The sequence below is a fragment of the Procambarus clarkii genome, chromosome 62 (assembly GCF_040958095.1).
Source record: "Procambarus clarkii isolate CNS0578487 chromosome 62, FALCON_Pclarkii_2.0, whole genome shotgun sequence".
Classification (NCBI taxonomy): domain Eukaryota; kingdom Metazoa; phylum Arthropoda; class Malacostraca; order Decapoda; family Cambaridae; genus Procambarus; species Procambarus clarkii.
Genome location: NC_091211.1, coordinates 24148563 through 24168054, shown reverse-complemented (window position 1 = coordinate 24168054; position 19492 = coordinate 24148563). Strand labels below are relative to the sequence as shown.

Genomic DNA, 19492 nt, shown 5'->3' with positions numbered 1-19492 from the left:
TGTCCTGCTCCAGCAGAGGTAGAGTGTGTTGGTAGTCCTGCTGCAGGAGCTGAGACGAACTGTCAGGAGGCGAATTCCTTGAGTGCAACAAATGACCCTTCCTCAGCAATAACAGGGCCCTCCTAAAACGGTATAGTGGGCCCGTGCCCATAAAAGTAATGGAGTTGTGGTGTTGGAGAGTCGACGGTACGTCCCAGCAAGCAGGTTCACTGTTAACAACACCCATTATTTAGTGTCTACTTCCTTTTCAACCAAACAATCGTTCCTTCGATGCTGGATTCAAAACTTGTTTGGGCGAGTATACCATGACAGTTCTATCGTTTTTCTGAATAACCTGACAGTTCTATTTTCTGTCTCGGCTTGGTGAATAGAGGAAAGAGGGGAAAGGAAACGTGGCCTGAAACGTCTTGCCTTGCCGGAGACTCGTACTCGGGTTAAATCGCTTGTGAGCAAAAATCACTGCACTAAAGGTCGCCCATTGTCTGCTGTTATTAGGCAGCTGTTTCCCTACTGTTTCATGTTTATTGCTAAGCGTTTGCTACTAAATGTATGTAGTTGAATGCCTTTTGCTGTGTTTTTTCTAGACGCCCAATACTGAGCACCTCATGCTTAACGCCCCATACTGAGCGCCTCTTGCTGCATGTTGGTTAATTTTTGTCCTGTCTCCCACCGCTTGTCGTGGGTACATCGATGAAGAGCCACTTCTACGTTGAATTTGTTCCTATTGCTCGTTAAATTGAATGTTCCATATCCAGTAACGTCACCTAGAATACCTAAACAAAAGCAAACTTCCCCCTCCCCCACCCCGGCCCACCTCCCCTTATCACCTCCCTTTCTTACCCTCGACTAACCCACATATCCCACTCCCACTCTCTCCACCACCCCTCCACCTTCATCTCCCTTTCCCTTCTTCCCTTCACCCCCTCAGTAGCCCCACCCTCTCCATCTTTCCTCAGCAAATTCCATATCCCACCCCTTCTCCCACACCCATCACCAATTTCACCCCCTCTCCTTTTTCTCCACCTCGCTCTCCCTTTATCCCCCACCCCCTCCACCACTCAGAAAAGGTCACAATCGAACATTTCAAAAAGCTAATTTGCATGCAAATGAAGTAATTACAGAAGACAACAGCACAAGCCCCGGCATAAACACGGGTGACCAATGACTCGTTCGCGGGAACACATTACTGTAAGGATGCCGGACCATCAGTCAAGATGAAATACATTCGTCCGTTGTATGGAGGATAAATTCATGAGGCGAAACTATATTTTGGATTGGGTGTTGATGTTCGTGAGTTATATGGTGATGTTTGTGGGAGGTTTCATAGTGATGTTAGTGGGTTATATATGGATGTTTTGGAAGGTTTCTAGTGATGTTAGTGGGTTATATGGTGATGTTTTGGAAGGTTTCTAGTGATGTTAGTGGGTTATATATTGATGTTTTTGGAAGGTTTCTAGTGATGTTAGTGGGTTATATGTTGATATTTTGGAAGGTTTCTAGTGATGTTAGTGGGTTATATGTTGATGTTTTGGAAGGTTTCTAGTGATGTTAGTGGGTTATATATTCATGTTTTGGAAGGTTTCTAGTGATGTTAGTGGGGTTATATGTTGATGTTTTGGAAGGTTTCTAGTGATGTTAGTGGGTTATATGTTGATGTTTTGGGAGGTTTTATAGGGATTTTTGTGGGTTTTATGTTGATGTTTGTGGGTGGTTATATGGCGAAATATATATATATATATATATATATATATATATATATATATATATATATATATATATATATATATATATATATATATGCGAACAAGCCTGAATGGTCCCCAGGACAATATGCAACTGAAAACTCACACCCCAGAAGTGACTCGAACCCATACTCCCAGAAGCAACGCAACTGGTATGTACAAGACGCCTTAATCCACTTGACCATCACGACCGGACATAATGAGGTGATAGCCGAGGCTATTTGAACCACCCCACCGCCGGCACTCGGATAGTAATCTTGGGCATAGCATTTTACCAAATCACCTCATTCTTTGGGGCACACGTGAGGAACACAAATGCGAACAAGCCTGAATGGTCCCCAGGACAATATGCAACTGAAAACTCACACCCCAGAAGTGACTCGAACCCATACTCCCAGAAGCAACGCAACTGGTATGTACAAGACGCCTTAATCCACTTGACCATCACGACCGGACATAATGAGGTGATAGCCGAGGCTATTTGAACCACCCCACCGCCGGCACTCGGATAGTAATCTTGGGCATAGCATTTTACCAAATCACCTCATTCTTTGGGGCACACGTGAGGAACACAAATGCGAACAAGCCTGAATGGTCCCCAGGACAATATGCAACTGAAAACTCACACCCCAGAAGTGACTCGAACCCATACTCCCAGAAGCAACGCAACTGGTATGTACAAGACGCCTTAATCCACTTGACCATCACGACCGGACATAATGAGGTGATAGCCGAGGCTATTTGATTACTATCCGAGTGCCGGCGGTGGGGTGGTTCAAATAGCCTCGGCTATCACCTCATTATGTCCGGTCGTGATGGTCAAGTGGATTAAGGCGTCTTGTACATACCAGTTGCGTTGCTTCTGGGAGTATGGGTTCGAGTCACTTCTGGGGTGTGAGTTTTCAGTTGCATATTGTCCTGGGGACCATTCAGGCTTGTTCGCATTTGTGTTCCTCACGTGTGCCCCAAAGAATGAGGTGATTTGGTAAAATGCTATGCCCAAGATTACTGTCCGAGTGCCGGCGGTGGGGTGGTTCAAATAGCCTCGGCTATCACCTCATTATGTCCGGTCGTGATGGTCAAGTGGATTAAGGCGTCTTGTACATACCAGTTGCGTTGCTTCTGGGAGTATGGGTTCGAGTCACTTCTGGGGTGTGAGTTTTCAGTTATATATATATATATATATATATATATATATATATATATATATATATATATATATTCTATGATTAATATGAATGAATGTAATGTATATGTTTGAGTCTGTAGCGTGAATGTATAAGTCTGTGGCGTGAATGTAGGAGTCTGTGGCGTGAATGTATGAGTCTGTGGCGTGAATGTATAAGTCTGTGGCGTGAATGTATGAGTCTGTGGCGTGAATGTATGAGTCTGTGGCGTGAATGTATGAGTCTGTGGCGTGAATGTATGAGTCTGTGGCGTGAATGTATGAGTCTGTGGCGTGAATGTATGAGTCTGTGGCGTGAATGTATGAGTCTGTGGCGTGAATGTATGAGTCAGTGGCGTGAATGTATGAGTCTGTGGCGTGAATGTATGCAACCCATCCTCCTGAAACGCTAGTACCTGTAATAACTATTTGTTCGAAAAATACAATATATAGTAATGGATCACCATTAAACAACTTTTTTCTTTTTTTTTTACTATTACTGTTATAGAATCTAGAAAAAACTAAGAGCTAATCATAAATATTCCTAGGCCTATTATAGCAAATATTTGTGCTATACTAGGCCTATAATAGCATGTAACAGTCCTAGAATTGCTAAGAAAGGTTAGATTATGTCTTATATTTATGAGTATTGCATCATAACGTCTAGAAACTGCTGTAATTCCCTTTCCTCGCCATGCATAGGAATGTCTATGCAATCGACCACAGCGTCGAAATTCCGGTGATTTATTAAGAGATAAATTCCCGTAATATTAACGGTCTCTCGGATTAATGATCAATAGCCTTGATAGGTAAGGGTGGCTACCAAGGTTCCAACTCTTCTTAGGCCAAATCCCTTCACATTTAAGGCAAGTCACATTGTAAACAATATGATTTTCCCGTCCCAGACTGTCCACGCTGAGGTGAATGGCATTGGTTCGACGTTAAATCATCGTTGGAAGCGTTGAAATGACTTTGCTCTTGGATATTTCGCCTAATGGGATAGATTTACCTATTTTAGTATCTTACACCCCCTTCGGTTACGACGATGAGAAGGGAGTCATACGTTGCTAGTCCCCACGATGTAACAAAAACTCCCGAGTTTGATATTAATGGTTATAATATCCTGGAGAAGTGTTCGTGTATTTTACCGTAATTGCCAGCCATTCTAAAAACAAATGCCTGGCGTTCCCACTCGTTGTGTACAATTTATGTCAGCTGATTCCCCTCAGTTAGGGGGGCGCTGAATACAGTATTGAGTCATAATGATAGCATCTGAACCTGTCACGTATTCATAAAAGGATTAAGATCACTACGTTTATAGTCTTATCTTCCTGATACATTGCCAAATGAAAACAGCTTTTGCGGAGAATTTATTGAAATAGATTGTTGCCGGTGTACTGCGTCCTCATGCCACCTGCTACATGAGAAAGACTTATGATGTGCAGAATTGACCAACAAAATACCCTGGTCCCTTGTTATTTGTGATTTATAAATTTGGTCAAAAAAAGCAATTTGTGGTAACTGGATTGCGTTGCTGTTTAGTCCCGAATGTTGTTTAATGGTGTGTGTGTGTGTGTGTGTGTGTGTGTGTGTGTGTGTGTGTGTGTGTGTGTGTGTGTGTGTGTGTGTGCGTCTGTTGTTCTGTCTGATTTCCTGTGTCGATCTGTCAGTCTATCGCTGTGTCTGCCACAGATTTCACGTCTCTCTCTCTCTCTCTCTCTCTCTCTCTCTCTCTCTCTCTCTCTCTCTCTCTCTCTCTCTCTCTCTCTCTCTCTCTCTCTCTCTCTCTCTCTCTCTCCCTGTCTGAGTTTCCCTGTCTGTGTGTGTATGTATGTCTTCATGCCTGAGTCCCTAAGTCTGTGTGTCTGTGTCTCTATGTTTGTAAATCTGTCTCACTGCGTCTGCCTCTGTCACCGTGTGTGTGTCTTGGTCTAGGGCTGTCTCTATTCTCACTCTCACTCTCTCTGTCGGGAAAGTTGTAGTTGATGGGCATGTGGGAGGAAGTGCATTGGAGGGAGAGAGTGTTGGTTTGGGAGGAGGTACATTGGGGATGGTAGTGTGCAAACGTATTTTAGCGAATTACAATCAAAGTATGAAAGCTAGAGTTTTTTGGAGAATTTTACAGACGTGGAATTATATTGCAATGTAAAAGGAAAAAAAAAAGAAAACAAAATGATAATCCCAGGTCCAGTTGATATTTCCCAAATATCGTTGTGAAGTTCATATTGGCACCATGTCAACTGCCGCTGGGTTATCTTGTGCAAACCCCGAGTCGACTATGTTAGGCACGTACCTCCCAGGAATTAGTGTGCAAAATTGGACGACAGACAGAGAGACTTATTTTAAGTTATAGATGTAGATATGTAAATTAATTCCTGTCTCTCATTCTGCCTATCCATTTGCCTGTCTGTCTGCTGTCTATCTATTCGAGGTTGCCGGCTGATGCGTGTGGCTAGCTTAACCAAATTTTCCCAGTCATTGCTGGTGGGTACGTGTCCCTCATGGAAGGGTTGGAATTGGCATGAAATACAAAACGTGAAAATTGACACTGTGCCATTATTATTATTATTGAGAAAATAATAGTCGGTGGGAGTTACACTGAGGGTTGGAATCTATGTCCTAGGTACTCAGTATCAGAAACTGTGCACCTTACGAACAACCACATGTAAGTCAACATCAACATCGCAGTAGTAGTTTGGTTGTGTTTTAAAATGTTTATTAAACATTTATAACAAAACATCATTCCATAATAACGATTAAGTGTGTGACATAATATATGCATTTCATTTATATAATTTTCGTTTAGTTTTTAAAAATACACAATATTTAAATACAAAAATTCACACTTTTAACTTTATGTTCACTATTTGTTAATAATACAGTGTCTTTTGCATATCATAACGAAAACGGTCGAAAAACGCAATAAAGCTGCATTTTAAGAGAGAACTGAGTAAATGAATTGTAAATAAAATATATTATGGGTTGCAATTGAGCCTCTTGCCACACTAAATACCCCAAATGCAGTTTGGCTGAATTTAAACACTGATTTGGTTGTAATTAACACGTAATTCACTCAAATGAATTTGTTAAAGGATTTTACAGGAATGAATTTATGGTGGAATTATTTCCGAACGCCGAGTGGCTATCATCGTTATAGTGGACTGAGTGCCTCTTGTCTACCATCTTTATGGTGGACTGAGTGCCTCTTGTCTACCATCTTCATGGTGGACTGAGTGCCTCTTGTCTAGCATCTTCATGGTGGACTGAGTGCCTCTTGTCTACCATCTTCATAGTGGACTGAGTGCCTCTTGTCTACCATCTTTATGGTGGACTGAGTGCCTCTTGTCTACCATCTTCATAGTGGACTAAGTGCCTGTTGGTTATCGTGTTTATGGTGGACAATACCCCCGTAAACACCGAGAAACCAACCTACCACAAGCTCAGCATAATCAACCAAGACCACCACCCCTGCCACCTTTGCCACTCTTACTCATCCTCCACAAATGATAGTTCTTACGATAAATACGTACTTGAAAGTTCCACTGTGTAGTGATGGCACAGATGTAGTGATAGTGATTTGTGGGTCGTTACTTCTCCTACTTGGTTGCATGTGTAAAGTTAGTTACCGAAACGTAGAAATCACGATCTACTAGCTGAGAAGACGAAATAGCCAGACAGCCACCCTTGAAGTCATCCTTTGCTGAGAAGACGATGAAGCGGATGAATTTTTATACTTTTTGTTGATTCTTTTGTTTGAGACAAGGAAATAGGGCCTCTTCTGTAAGAAAATAAAAGAAAATTGGAAGTAGATACAATTATCCGTGAGAGTGTAGCGAAATTGGGAGACGGAGATACAATGCTAGTGAAATTGTGAGGACATGAAAAGACAGAGAGACCATTCCATAGAAGCATTAATCTGATATAGAGATGACGAGATCTTCTGGGCAAGACAATAACGAGATGTAGAGAACTTATTCTTGAGAAGAGTTAGAGGCAAGTCCACTGAAAGTCTCTATCTCTGAAACATTACAAAGGAAGCAGAAAAAACATTATTGGAAGACACCCAGGCGGAGGTCTGAGCGACCACTGTGGGAAGATACGGAGTGTGGTGTGGTGTGGGGAGAGGGAATTATCAGGGAAAAGCGCCAAGCCATTACTACTATACAGCACTTGGAAGGGATCAGGATAAAGATTTGGGATGAGATGGGTGGAATGGAATGGTGCCCAACCACTTGGACAGTCGGGGATTGAACGCCTACCTGCATGATGCGAGATGATCGCTCTACTGTTCAGCCCAAATGGCGTTCTTAGACTTGCCAACGGAAGCACTAGTTCTTGGAACCTCCGGTAGAGGCACCAGTGTAACTGGCAGATACATGGAGAAAGCTGGAACCCGCTTCCGTACTCTCGGGTGATATTTAATGCTGCTCGAAACACGGAGGAAAGTCTCTCACCATAATATCTCACGTTTAAGAGAGACGTGCAGTAAGTAATGAGGGTGCGGGTGCCTACAGGCTTGTCAGCCTTAATGGATGTTTGGCTTCACGTGAGTGAGAGCGAGTATGTCAAGGGGGAGTGAGAAGAGGTGGGTGAGTGGGAGTATGACTGCTGGGTGGAAATGATCATGGGTAAGTTTGTGAGTATACCTGATTAAAATAATGAGTGAGCGGGGTTAAGGGCGCAGGTTGACGCTTCTGTGAGTAAAAAGGATGTGGCTCGGTGTATGGGTATTTGTGCAGGTGTGGCGCAGGGTGTGGCTGCGTGTATGTATTGGTGAGTTAGTGACTGTGGCTGCGTGTATGTATTGGTGAGTTAGTGACTGTGGCTGGGTGTATGAATAAATGTGTCAGAGGCTGTAGCTGGGGAATATGTGTAGATATGGCAATAGTTGTGGCTGGATGCATGTGTTGCAATGGGTATGGTTGGATGAAAGTGTGGATATGGTAGTGGATGAGCCTTGATGCATGGTATTGATGTTGGATGTATATGTTGGTGTGACAGTGGGTGTGGCAGCTGGTGTGGGTAGACATGTATGCCTCTCGTGTCCACACCATCAACAGAACCAACAATTAATGGCTGGTGAGCCACGACCTCTCATTACTCCCCCATAACAACAGGCTCCCTGCTGATCCAACGTCATTATCCCTAGGAAATGTGCGGTAATCGCCAAACTGGCGCTTATTTCCGCATAATTCACGACAGACAACGTTTTGAGAAAAACAAAAAATAATCAAGAAAGGGTTGATATATGTATATGTTTGGTTAGTAAGTCTTGCTCGAGCGAGGGTGAGTGTGATAGCTTTGTTGGTGTGTGATATGTGTGTGTGTGTGTGTGTGTCTGAATTTTCTTAAGGCTTGTGACTAGGAAGTGTGGACACTAATAATTCTAGCTTGGTTAAAGTTTATATTTCCACAAGAATATTCAAACCTTTCCCAGAGAGATATAAAATATTTCCTAGATAGTCTGCAAGCATTTCCCAAATGGCCTTAACTTTAGTTAGAAACTAAACATATTTTCAATAGGAACATAATAGAATCTGCTTTAATACAGATTACAAAATCATGTAATATGAACATTAGCTGTTTTATGTATAATTTAGATCCATTTTTGAAATATCATTTAATGGGCGATTTGAGTAGGATCATTGATAGACATTTATCTCACAAATACCTTATTAATGTCAGTAGGAATCTTTTTATTTTAATAGGAGTAAGGCTGCCCTTTCTAACAGGCGCAATGATGCAACTTCTCTCATAGGTACAGTGAGACTGCCTCTGACATAGGTAAAGTGAGATTGCCTCCCCCCTCAGATAGTATCATGTTTCTTATACTACAAACTCCGAGCTACTGCCTCCCTCACTGGTACAGTAAGACTGAGTTCCCATAGGAATAAAAAGTCTGTCTCTCTCAAACGAAGCCACATCGAGGCAGCAGCAGAATTACTGTCACGTCTCTGGTCGAGAATCTACCATTTAACTTAGTAAAAGTCACTTTAACTCAATTTCCCAGCACCCTGGAGTTTCCTGCGCCAATTTGGACTTCGAACTGGGAGACATGGATCCTTAACTCCACCTTTTTCTCGAGAAATATTAAGATATTTTAGTTTGTTGAAAGTTGCTGATACAGGGCGACAACATCATTAGAAGTTTTTCTTTAAGTGAGGCAGCATCGGGTGGAGATTGTTCTTCCAGTGAGGTAGAACTGGGTGGACCCTAACCCCAGCTCTGCTTCAGGGGGTTGGGGGTCGTTCTGGCTCTTGCTGGGGTGGCTCTTCTCCGGCCCCGACAACGGCGGTCTCCGGAATTGGAGTCCCTGTCCCTGTTGATCTTTTGCCATCTTCGAGGTATACTCTGGAGCTGCAGCCCCTGGGACAGATCGTTGATGCCTTCAACCCTGTTCTAACAGTTCCTGTGACGGCGCTGGAACCAATCGTATTGGCGTTTACCTTTACATTGGAGACTTTCGGCGCCGTACTGAGGGGGGACCTGTTGCATGGGTGACAGCTTCTCCCCAGTATCAACCTACCCTGGCCTTGCGCCCTGGAGAGGTAACGCCAGATCGACAACTAGAGCGCAACTCCATAGTCTTCAGAGACTGATGGATGCCTACTACTACTACTGATGGATGCCTACTACTACTACTGCTATTGGGTGGAGATTAATCTTTAAGTGAGGCAGCATCGGGTGGAAATTCTTTTAGTGGGGCAGCAGAACTAGTGATTGTTCTAAAGATGTTGCAGCGGCACTGGAGGTTCCGGGTTTGGTAGAGGTTGGAATTTAAGTATAACAGCAACACTGGAAAATCGGAATAATATGATGGTAAATTTTAAGTATTGCAGCAAGACAGGAGTTTTTACGCACCGAGGAAGATGCAACAGCTGTTTGCCAGAAACAGTAAAGGTGACATATGATAATGGTGTTGCCTCAAGGCTAAGGTGTCAAATGCACCACTAAAGGTGATGTTTGGTAAAAATTATCTTACATTGTTTTACCTATCAGAGTCTATGGGGAAGTGGTGTCTAGCTCTGTATACCCTGCCTACTAGCTTGTTGTACCTATTTCGTTACTATATAATTATTCTGACGTTCGAATTTTTTGTCGAATCTGGCCCTAAAGTTGTGGATGGAGGTGGCTTCCACAACTTCATGCGCTGCACTCCACCTGGTTCGCCACTGGTACAGGGTACGAATATTTCTTTACATTACCTCTTGTCCTACTTTCTGTCTATTTCTTGTCAAATTCCAATTTTGTTGTCAAAAAATTATCCTTGTCCACTTTGTCTATTCCTCTCAGAATCATGTGTGTTGTGATAATATCACATGTTTCTTCTCTCCACCTGGGTTATGAAGTTCAGTTCACATAGCCATAGTTCGCATAGTGTTAGCTATGAATATTACTGTAAACCTGTTTATTTTTTCAAAGGGCTGATTCCAGGCCGGTGCTGCAGACTCCATTATTGGTCTAAATAAAGCTTTGTAGATTTCCTTGAAAGATTCCTGACTTAGATTTTTAAAAGACGTTCTAATATCTAATGTGTTCCCCTTATGCCTGAGATATAGGGGGGATATATTGAAAATATTTATTTAGGATTTGGCACTATATAAGTTGTAAATTATACTGTAAAATAAATTTTACTCTAAAATAAATGTTGACATCGATAATGTGTATCATTTAAAATAGACACACATTGTAATTTTAAATATAACCTGGCGGGTGAAACTAACATGTGTAAAAAACATATCATTAATGGGTAACTCAGAGCCTCCATAAAATAAACCCACCATCACAAAATGTATTAAGAGCTCAGGACTCAAATTGAACATTCACCTCCGAAGCTTAAAAATAAAGTGATATTCATATGCTATTATCGTGGAGCACACAAAAACAACACGGTTCTCTCAGGTCAATGGATATAACAATCACACGTAATGGAACACTCGCTCTATGAGTCGGGAGCGATTGTAACTCTAGTTGATCCTTGGACTTAAAAGGCCAAATGGGAATTGAACCTTAACTACTGTTCCCCCCCCCCTGTTCACCCAGCAGTAATTCCAAGCCTGGTTGTAAACCGATTAGCAGGAAGTGTTCCATCGAAAGCACACTAGAGGTTTAAGATGATCTACGGGAAGGGAAAGCTCTATACAAACGATGAGTCACAATAAGTCATACGTGGACTGTGACGATATAAAGTTACGACTTGTGTAATGGTCCAGGACGGACCGGCCTTTTCTTCATTTTCTGATGTGTGGTTTGTCATCGGAAAGTTCTTAATCTATATGTATTCGACGTTTTCTCTTCTACCCAACATGTGCAAAAAAAATAAAAAATAGGTCAATTTGTAACAAATTGACTGGCGTTGGCAGATTTATCATTTATAATTTTTTTTTTGTATTTAAGGGAAGGCGCAACTCTTGTTCGCAAATGTTTGTGATTGAGGTCTTTCTAAAGATCGATGGATAATTTAAAACGCAAGTTGAGTTAGATTGCAAATAAATAAGAACTGACTTGCATGGGGCCAATAGACAAGCCGTTTCCTGTATTTTTATGATATGTCAATACATAAATTTTGCTATACAAGCCGAATCACGGTGAATAATGAAAGCACAATGGTTGTGTTGCGGGAACTCAGATATATCAAACTCCTGTACCTATCATCTCAAATAGATTTTGTGGCTTCACATTAACGTCTCGGTCCACAAAAGACAGAGACATTCCAACACAGCTTTTTTAAATTCCCAATAATATGATACTGATTGACTCCTGACGTAGATGTTGATGACATTATTCGCTCATTCATCTGATAACTTCAATCGGATGCGGTCTACAATGTGGGAACTCGGTAGCTATTTATTTGAGAGCGCCGGGAAAGCCTCGGCTCAAGATTTAAGGACGATTCAGTTTTTGCAAGGTTTTTTTTTCTTCATGAATACGCAGGGAATATCGGAAATATTAAATTATTAATTTTTTATCATTTTTTCACAAATGCAAACACACACACACACACACACACACACACACACACACACACACACACACACACACACACACACACACACACACACACACACACACACACACATTTTCAGATAAGATTCTGAAGTTTTTTATCGAGGAAATTGTATATGCAGTAACATGTGTCAGAAGAGGCAGAGAACATTTCGTGTACACTTGTCTATAGATGATACGACAAACACAGATTACAATGCCCACAGGCTCACAGGCAGTGCTCAATCTAGGTAACTGGACACACTGGAAATAAACTTGTTTATAGTTTTGATCATATTTACAAAATTGCATTTCTTTAGCAATTTATTTCTCATTGGTAACAATCAATAAAACTCATAATTTTATCGAATATATTTATGAAAATGAATACTATTGAGTCAGGCACCTCGTGAAAGTTGAGCCGATAATTAAGTCACTTTCTGGAGGGAAGATAGTTTCACCAAGTTTCTCCTTCGTAACTACGTGCGATGAAGTTACCATCACCTCCACCTAGCCAGGTCCAGGAAAAGTCAGAAAGTGCTTTGAGAAAAAAAATATTTCGGAGAGTCGTCGTCCTTTTATTGCCTCGTGTTCCTGTGTCACAGCTTCACGTAAACAGCTCACCTAACAAACAAATAATTACTTCATCAGCATGAAGCCAACTGCAGTTGGAAGCTTCTGAAAAGTGTCCTTAAGATGCCCTGTAGTTGAGTAACTATCATTGCCATGAAATTTTCAGACTTAATGCATTCTGTTTATTAAACAAGTCTAACGAAACCTGTGTATTCTGTAATTAACTCGTCGATGCTCTATTTAGTTTAGTTATACGAATGTTGGAGGTTCAGTTACTGAGCCCATTACGTGCTTCTAACATTTTCCACTATCACTCAAAGGATTAGATTCGTAGTGTCTCTGAAACCCTTCTCTACTTCCGCTCACAGGATAGGTATGGGGGTGCCTCTGCGACCTTGTCTACTACCACTCGCAGGATGGATTCGTGACCTCCAGTGTTTAGGTCGTCTACAAAGCAGCATCCTCGAAGCTTCTTCTGGATTAATTGTTCCTTCCTGATTATATAGTTTTCTTGTTATGAAACACCAATTAGCTTCGCGAAGCGAATTCAGTTCACATTTCCATCTTTGGGTGCCTGACACAGCACTTCCATTTGAAGTGGATGTTTCCAGAGTCCACTCAAGCAGGAAGATCTTTGTGCTTCTGCTCTTTGGAGACAACCTCTCGACTTTGATCTCAAGCTGGAAGATGCAGTAGACGTCCCTGAGAGGGGGAGATGGGCGCGTGTGGGATGGCAGAGTGGCATAGGAGGCGGAAGGGAAGAACGTAGAGATAAATTCTAGCTTGAGTACAAGTCTGGCTGAGATAATTTAAAGATCCTCGCTACCTCCCAACACTCCTGCTGTAATTTAGGAGAAGCATCTCCTGCTCGATATCACTCTGTTCTAGCCGCATCACATCTAATTTGTTGTTCGTAAACACCAACACACATCCTCTTGCTGTAGTTCACCAACCATAACAAATGGTTTATGAACTACAGAAGGGGTGTTGGTGTTTGTATATGTGTGACGTGCTGGATGACAGGTGTGAGGTACTGGATGACAGGTGTGAGGTGCTGGATGACAGGTGTGAGGTGCTGGATGAGAGAAGATGTGACGTGCTGGATGAGAGGAGGTGTGACGTGCTGGATGAGAGGAGGTGTGACGTGCTGGATGAGAGGTAGTGTGACGTGCTGGATGAGAGGTGTGACGTGCTGGATGAGAGGAGGTGTGACGTGCTGGATGAGAGGAGGTGTGACGTGCTGGATGAGAGGAGGTGTGACGTGCTGGATGAGAGGTGGTGTGACGTGCTGGATGAGAGGTGTGACGTGCTGGATGAGAGGAGGTGTGACGTGCTGGATGAGAGGTGGTGTGACGTGCTGGATGAGAGGTGTGACGTGCTGGATGAGAGGAGGTGTGACGTGCTGGATGAGAGGAGGTGTGAGATGCAGAACGAGAGAGACGAAACATATCTATCAGTGTCTACGGGGGAGTGAGGTCTAGCTCCTTAATGTCCCCCTTCCCTTACCTTCCCTTCCGAGCCTTGTTGCACATATTGCGTGAAAATTAATCTATCCTGACGTTCAAATTCCTTCTCGAATCTGGACTTTAGTTATGGATTGAGTTGGATTCCACAACTTCTTTTTCCAGTGCATTTCTCGGATTAACAACTCGTAAATGGAACGAGCATTTCCTTAAATTTTTTCGACTCATTCGTATTTCAAATTTCCACTCATGTCCTCTCTCACTTTATGGAGGCTTTGTCTACCTTATATATCCCTCTCAATATCCTGTATATCGTGATCATATCCCCTCTTATTCTTCTCTCTTCTAGGGTTGTGAGATCTAGTTTCACTAACCTATTCTCATAGCTTTACCCACTTAGCTCTAATACGATTTTTTTTTACAAAATCTATACTTTTTTTAAATGTCGGTTTCATTTTTCACAAGATGCAAATTCACACATTATAAAACGAAGAAACGGCGACGTTTCGATCCTTGGCCATTGCCAAGTGGTACAGGATAGACCGAAACGTCATCGTTTATTCGTTTTCTGATGTGGACTGCGTGTGCCGGCGTGTATACGCAGCCTGTGCCAGCCGGCAACTAGACTTGCATGTTGCAACTCCATATAATCTGACGACATAAACTTGCGTGCTGTAGTGCGGGCCGCCATAAAGCGTGGGAGAAGGCTCGAGACACTCAACTCACGCGATCAGGTCGGATCCCCCGCGGTATAGTTGTAAAGCACTTGCTCTACGCTTCGCGAGGGCTTGGCCTGGGTTCGTATCCTGGCCTGGGAGGATTGGCTGGACGCCAATCCTTAATTTTAGCCTCCGTTCACCCAGCAGTGAATGGGGTACCTGATTGTTAAACGATTTGTCAGTCGTTTTCCAGGGGAAAATTAGGATCAAGGACTTGCCCAAAAAACTATGTGTACTAGTGGCTTTACAAGATGTAACAACTCTTGTATATAGAAATAAATAAATACAGATAAATCAGCAGAACCTTCAGCCTGTCCTCACACTTAACACACCGGAACTTCGGCTCTTCGGGGTTTTGGGGAGCTTCGCTCTCGAAGATCTGTTGCCTAGTTCGTGCGCATCAGGTCTGGGAAACTACTTCATATCTGACGCATGTTATAGCGTGAGAGCGAGGCTATACAGCCCGTTATCTTGATTTGCCACAACGTACAAAATCCAACCTCCTTACCTAACCAGGAACGAACGAACCCAAGCAACCCACCTAACTTTCCGATACATACAAAAACACAGATATTTGGACGCCGTTACTACACTCATTGCTATAAATCAATTCTAAATACAACTAAATATACTTCTGAAATAAGAGAGCGGACATAGGATAAGCCTCCGGATTTCCGCCCCCTTTGAAGCCACTAGAAATGGTAACCCTCAGGTATATTCAGGCACAGAAGGCTTTGTGGCATATCAGACGTTTCATCCAGGTCTTGAATATATGCAATAAATGCGGAACAGTGAACCAGGTTTAGCATACAAACTTCATTTGAATTGTTTAAACTGTGCAACAATTATCTGGTACCCCTGTGAAGTTGCAAGGCCAATGTGAGACCTCTGAACTTATTGTTGATTAACTTCACTGCGGAAGTCTGATTGAAATATTGCAATGTCAACATTTACTGTCGGAATTGATCCAATACTCGTTCACGGTGGCATACTCCCAGACCAGCAGAAGGTGCACCGAAAATTTATTGCATATTTACGCTGTCTTATAAGACATGAACCACTTGCTTCAATGAGGGTATTTGTGTACTAAAAATTGCCAGTATGGAGGCTACTTTATTTCCTTGTACCACACTGCATTAAATATTTCACCCTGTAACACACTCAACTCCACCCTGCAGAGTGTATTTTTACCTGCATCACCCTGCAGGGTGTATTTTTACCTGCATCACCCTGCAGGGTGTATTTTTACCTGCATCACCCTGCAGGGTAAAAATACACACACACATGTGTGTATTGTACTTCAGGGTGTACTTCACCTACGTAACACTTCATTGTGTACTTCACCTGCCTCACCCTGCAGGGTGTACTTCACCTGCCTCACCCTGCAGGGTGTACTTCACCTGCCATACATTCAACACCACCACACAGCAGGAAGCACTTGCTTGTCGACTCTGAGCTTGTATGTCATCTTCAAAGGTTCGGAACCTGTAATCGAGACAGTAACTATCCCACTCCTAATTTCCCTGACAGGAACGGCAGCTTTTGTATGCGATACCTGCGATAGTCTGTCACGCCAACTATACAATCAAGGTGCAGAACGATTTTCATTTTAACGGTTAAAAAGCTCTTAAGATGGGGGCACGTTTGTGCGACACACTTCCTCGTATTTAGTGAGAAACGGTTCTCACAAGTGTGTCACTCTCTTGGTAGTGTGATGTGGCCGCTATAATAGTACTGTGCTTCCCTTGCCTTCAGTGTGATATTTCCTTTGGGGTATCCACTCACAGTGTGAAACTTAATCAAGAATCAGTGTGTGAATAATCTGTTAGTGCGACACTGCATCCATAGTCTATGAGGCCCTTCCTCGTCAATCAGGGACATTTCCTCTACAGTGAATGTGTCATCTCTACAATTAGTGTGTCATTTTTTCCACAATGTGACGCCCAGTTCAAGGATCGAACAAAATGAGGAACAGTTGTTGTAGCAAGTGTCTCTCGGTTATACTGTATCCACTGTATCAATACACATAACCAAACACTCACCACAGGTTGGCGCTAACCAGAGGCTGGTGGTCGGTTGGCCTCTGCAGTGCGTCTTTGCACCACTAAACGCCCCAAAAACAAAGAAATTCCTACTGGAGTTCAGAGTCGAGTGGATGATTTTTGCGCAACGTTAAATCGTCGTTAACGTTCGATGTACGTCAAGCTGGGACGTTTATTGCGCTCATATAGCGCTCCAAGGAGAGAGGAACGTATGTGTTATCATTTGTTTTTAAAACTTTTTGTAAAAATTATAGAGCGATTCGTTCTGGTAAGGTGTGAAGGAACGACGGTGGATGGTTGTGAGTTCTTGATTTTTTTTTTCAAAGAAAAGGATTCATATGGTGACGGATTTTTTTATGTAATGTTGGGCGTATGCTTGTATTCCTGTGCGTGTGGTGTCTGAGTGTGTGTGTGAGTTGGTGTTTATATATGCGATGGTGTCATGAGTATAAATGAGGGTGTATGAGTGAGTGTGATCGTTTTTATGCGTGAGTGTGAATGTTTGTGTTTATGTGTGTGTGTGTGTGTGTGTGTTGGTGTCTTCAGTGCATTAGCTCGTGTGTGTTTCGAGTGTGTGTATATGTCTTGAGTGTGTATATGTGTCTAGAGTGTGTGTATGTGTCTTGAGTGTATGTGTCGTGTGAGTGTGTGTGTGTGTGTGTGTATGTGTGTGTGTGTGTGTGTGTGTGTGTGTGTGTGTGTGTGTGTGTGTGTGTGTGTGTGTGTGTGTGTGTACCCCACCTAGTTGTACTCACCTAGTTGTGCTTGCGGGAGTTGAGTTCTGGCTCTTGGATCCACGCCTTTCAACTGGTGTACAGGTTCCTGAGCCTACTCGTCTCTATCATATCTACACTTGAAACTGTGTGTGGAGTCTGCCTCCACCACATTACTTCCTAAAGCATTCCATTTGCCAACTACTCTAGTGTGTGTGTGTGTGTGTGTGTGTGTGTGTGTGTGTGTGTGTGTGTGTGTGTGTGTGTGGGTGTGTGTGTGTGTGTGTGTGTGGTGGCTCGGTCGCAGAAAAAGCCTTTGCAGAGGCCAAGACGACGCGTGTCACTCTGATGTCTCCTTAATGAGAACCTTTGTGGCACGTCTCCCGCCCCCTTTCCTTCGTCTCAAAGTATTTTTCCTAAATTTTATTCTTCTGCCTTACTGCAATATTTATTTGGCTCTGATTCGCTACTTTTAATATCATCTTCCCTTTTCTCTGTATATTCATTCATATTGTAAATGGATCAATTCGGCGTAGAGCTATGATTATTAAAAATAATAATAACAATAATAAAGACGATAATAATGAAGATATTTGAGTATCTTGTCCAATCATAAAGTCATTTGTCACTAATCTTAAAGCTTCGTTCTGTGTTAATATGCTTTACGAAGTAGAGAGTGAACTACCACAAGATTTTACTCGATGTATGAAAATAAAAGCTGTTTTGTAAATAAAATTAATGCGCTACAGTCTAACCAGTTTATCTCATATATACATTAAGAGAAATACAATTATTTAATAGCGAATAAATGCATTATTTTACATAGCAAATCCTTTCCTTTCCTTTTTTTAGAATGGACCACAACAGGTAGAAAATGGAACATAGAACGAATGTCAAGTTTGAGAAAATTGGTTGAGGAAAAGTTTTCACTTGTTCTGGGGAATAGTTGGGAAGTGTTGGAGGTGTGGTGAGAAGAGGAAGGGGGTCACCAGTTACAGGGAAGAAGAAGGGGGTCACCAGTTACAGGGAAGTAGAAGGGGGTAATCTGTGAAAAGGGAAAAGGGTGGTTAGGGAGGCAGGGGACGCTGGCTAGGGAGAGAATGATGGGGTGGCAATAGAGTGGAGGGAAGATGGAATGATCAGGGGAAAGGGCCAAGCCATTACGACTATATAGCAATTGGAAGAGATCAGGATAAGGATTCGGCATGGGACGGGGGAAAGGAGTGGTGCCCAACCACTTGAACGGTCGGGGACTGAACGCCGACCTGCATGAAGCGAGACCGCCCCTTAACACCAGTTAGAGGTGCTAAAGGGTGGCCAGTGAGAGGTGCTAACGGGTTGGCCAGTTAGAGGGGAAAACTTTGAGATAAACGACATTTTCGGACATATAATGCCTTCATCATCCTCCTGAAACTATGCTGGCTGAGGGCAATTAAATGATAACTTTTCGCTTATCTCTCAGTCATTGAGCTAAGTTTCCAACGATAAGTATAACAACTCTGAACGGTTTTTACTTGACAAATGAACACACGTGGGGAAAATAGCCGTTCAACTTTCATGTGAGGTCGTGGGAGGGGATAACAGTTCGTCTGTCTTGTCATCATAAAGATGGAGACCAAAGATACCACAAGACCCACACATTTTGCACACAGATGACCAAAACGAACGAAATGTGTACACGTAACAAGGGTGAAGGAACGACCTGTTAGCCAGAGTTAGGGTGAGGTGGGAGCCACCTGATCATGCCCTTTCTCATTACTACGATCATACATCTTCCCAATGTCGTGAGCCTTGAAAAGATGCAGAAGTTTAAAGTAAACAACTTCTTCCCTGCCTTTCAAACCGAGTGCTGTATGGAAGAATCTATCAAGGGGGTGTGCTTCCCCCCGGTCATGGAGCAGGGAAATAGTAGATAACATGGCCAACATCTTGATTGGTTATGGAAAATTATGGAGGAAGTCATTGCTTTGTCAATTGGATCATAGAACAAATCCCAAACATATGCAACTTTCCGCTTAGAACTGTTGATAGTGAATTGGTGTTCATGGTAGTTGGTAAGAACTGCCTGCTGGACAAACATTACAAGGAAA

The 19492-nt window shown here is 42.6% G+C and overlaps 1 protein-coding gene across 1 annotated transcript; it reads right to left on the bottom strand.

The window, feature by feature from the left end:
- Window positions 1–13438: 13438 nt before the first annotated feature.
- Window positions 13439–14619, bottom strand: LOC138354363 (uncharacterized). Its single transcript, XM_069308529.1, has 2 exons — window positions 14560–14619; window positions 13439–13867 (listed from the first exon to the last, which is right to left on the bottom strand). The coding sequence occupies exons 1-2, from the start codon at window positions 14617–14619 to the stop codon at window positions 13439–13441; spliced, it is 489 nt and encodes a 162-aa protein (XP_069164630.1).
- Between the last annotated feature and the right edge of the window lie 4873 nt (window positions 14620–19492).

Coding starts and splice junctions, on each gene's coding strand:
- LOC138354363 (XM_069308529.1), bottom strand. CDS start 14,619: ATGGCGGCCCGCACTACAGCACGCAAGTTTATGTCGTCAGATTATATG. Junction 13,868..14,559: donor ATTATATGGAGTTGCAACAT/GCAAGTCTAGTT, acceptor CCTCTCATCCAG/CACGTCACACCTCCTCTCAT.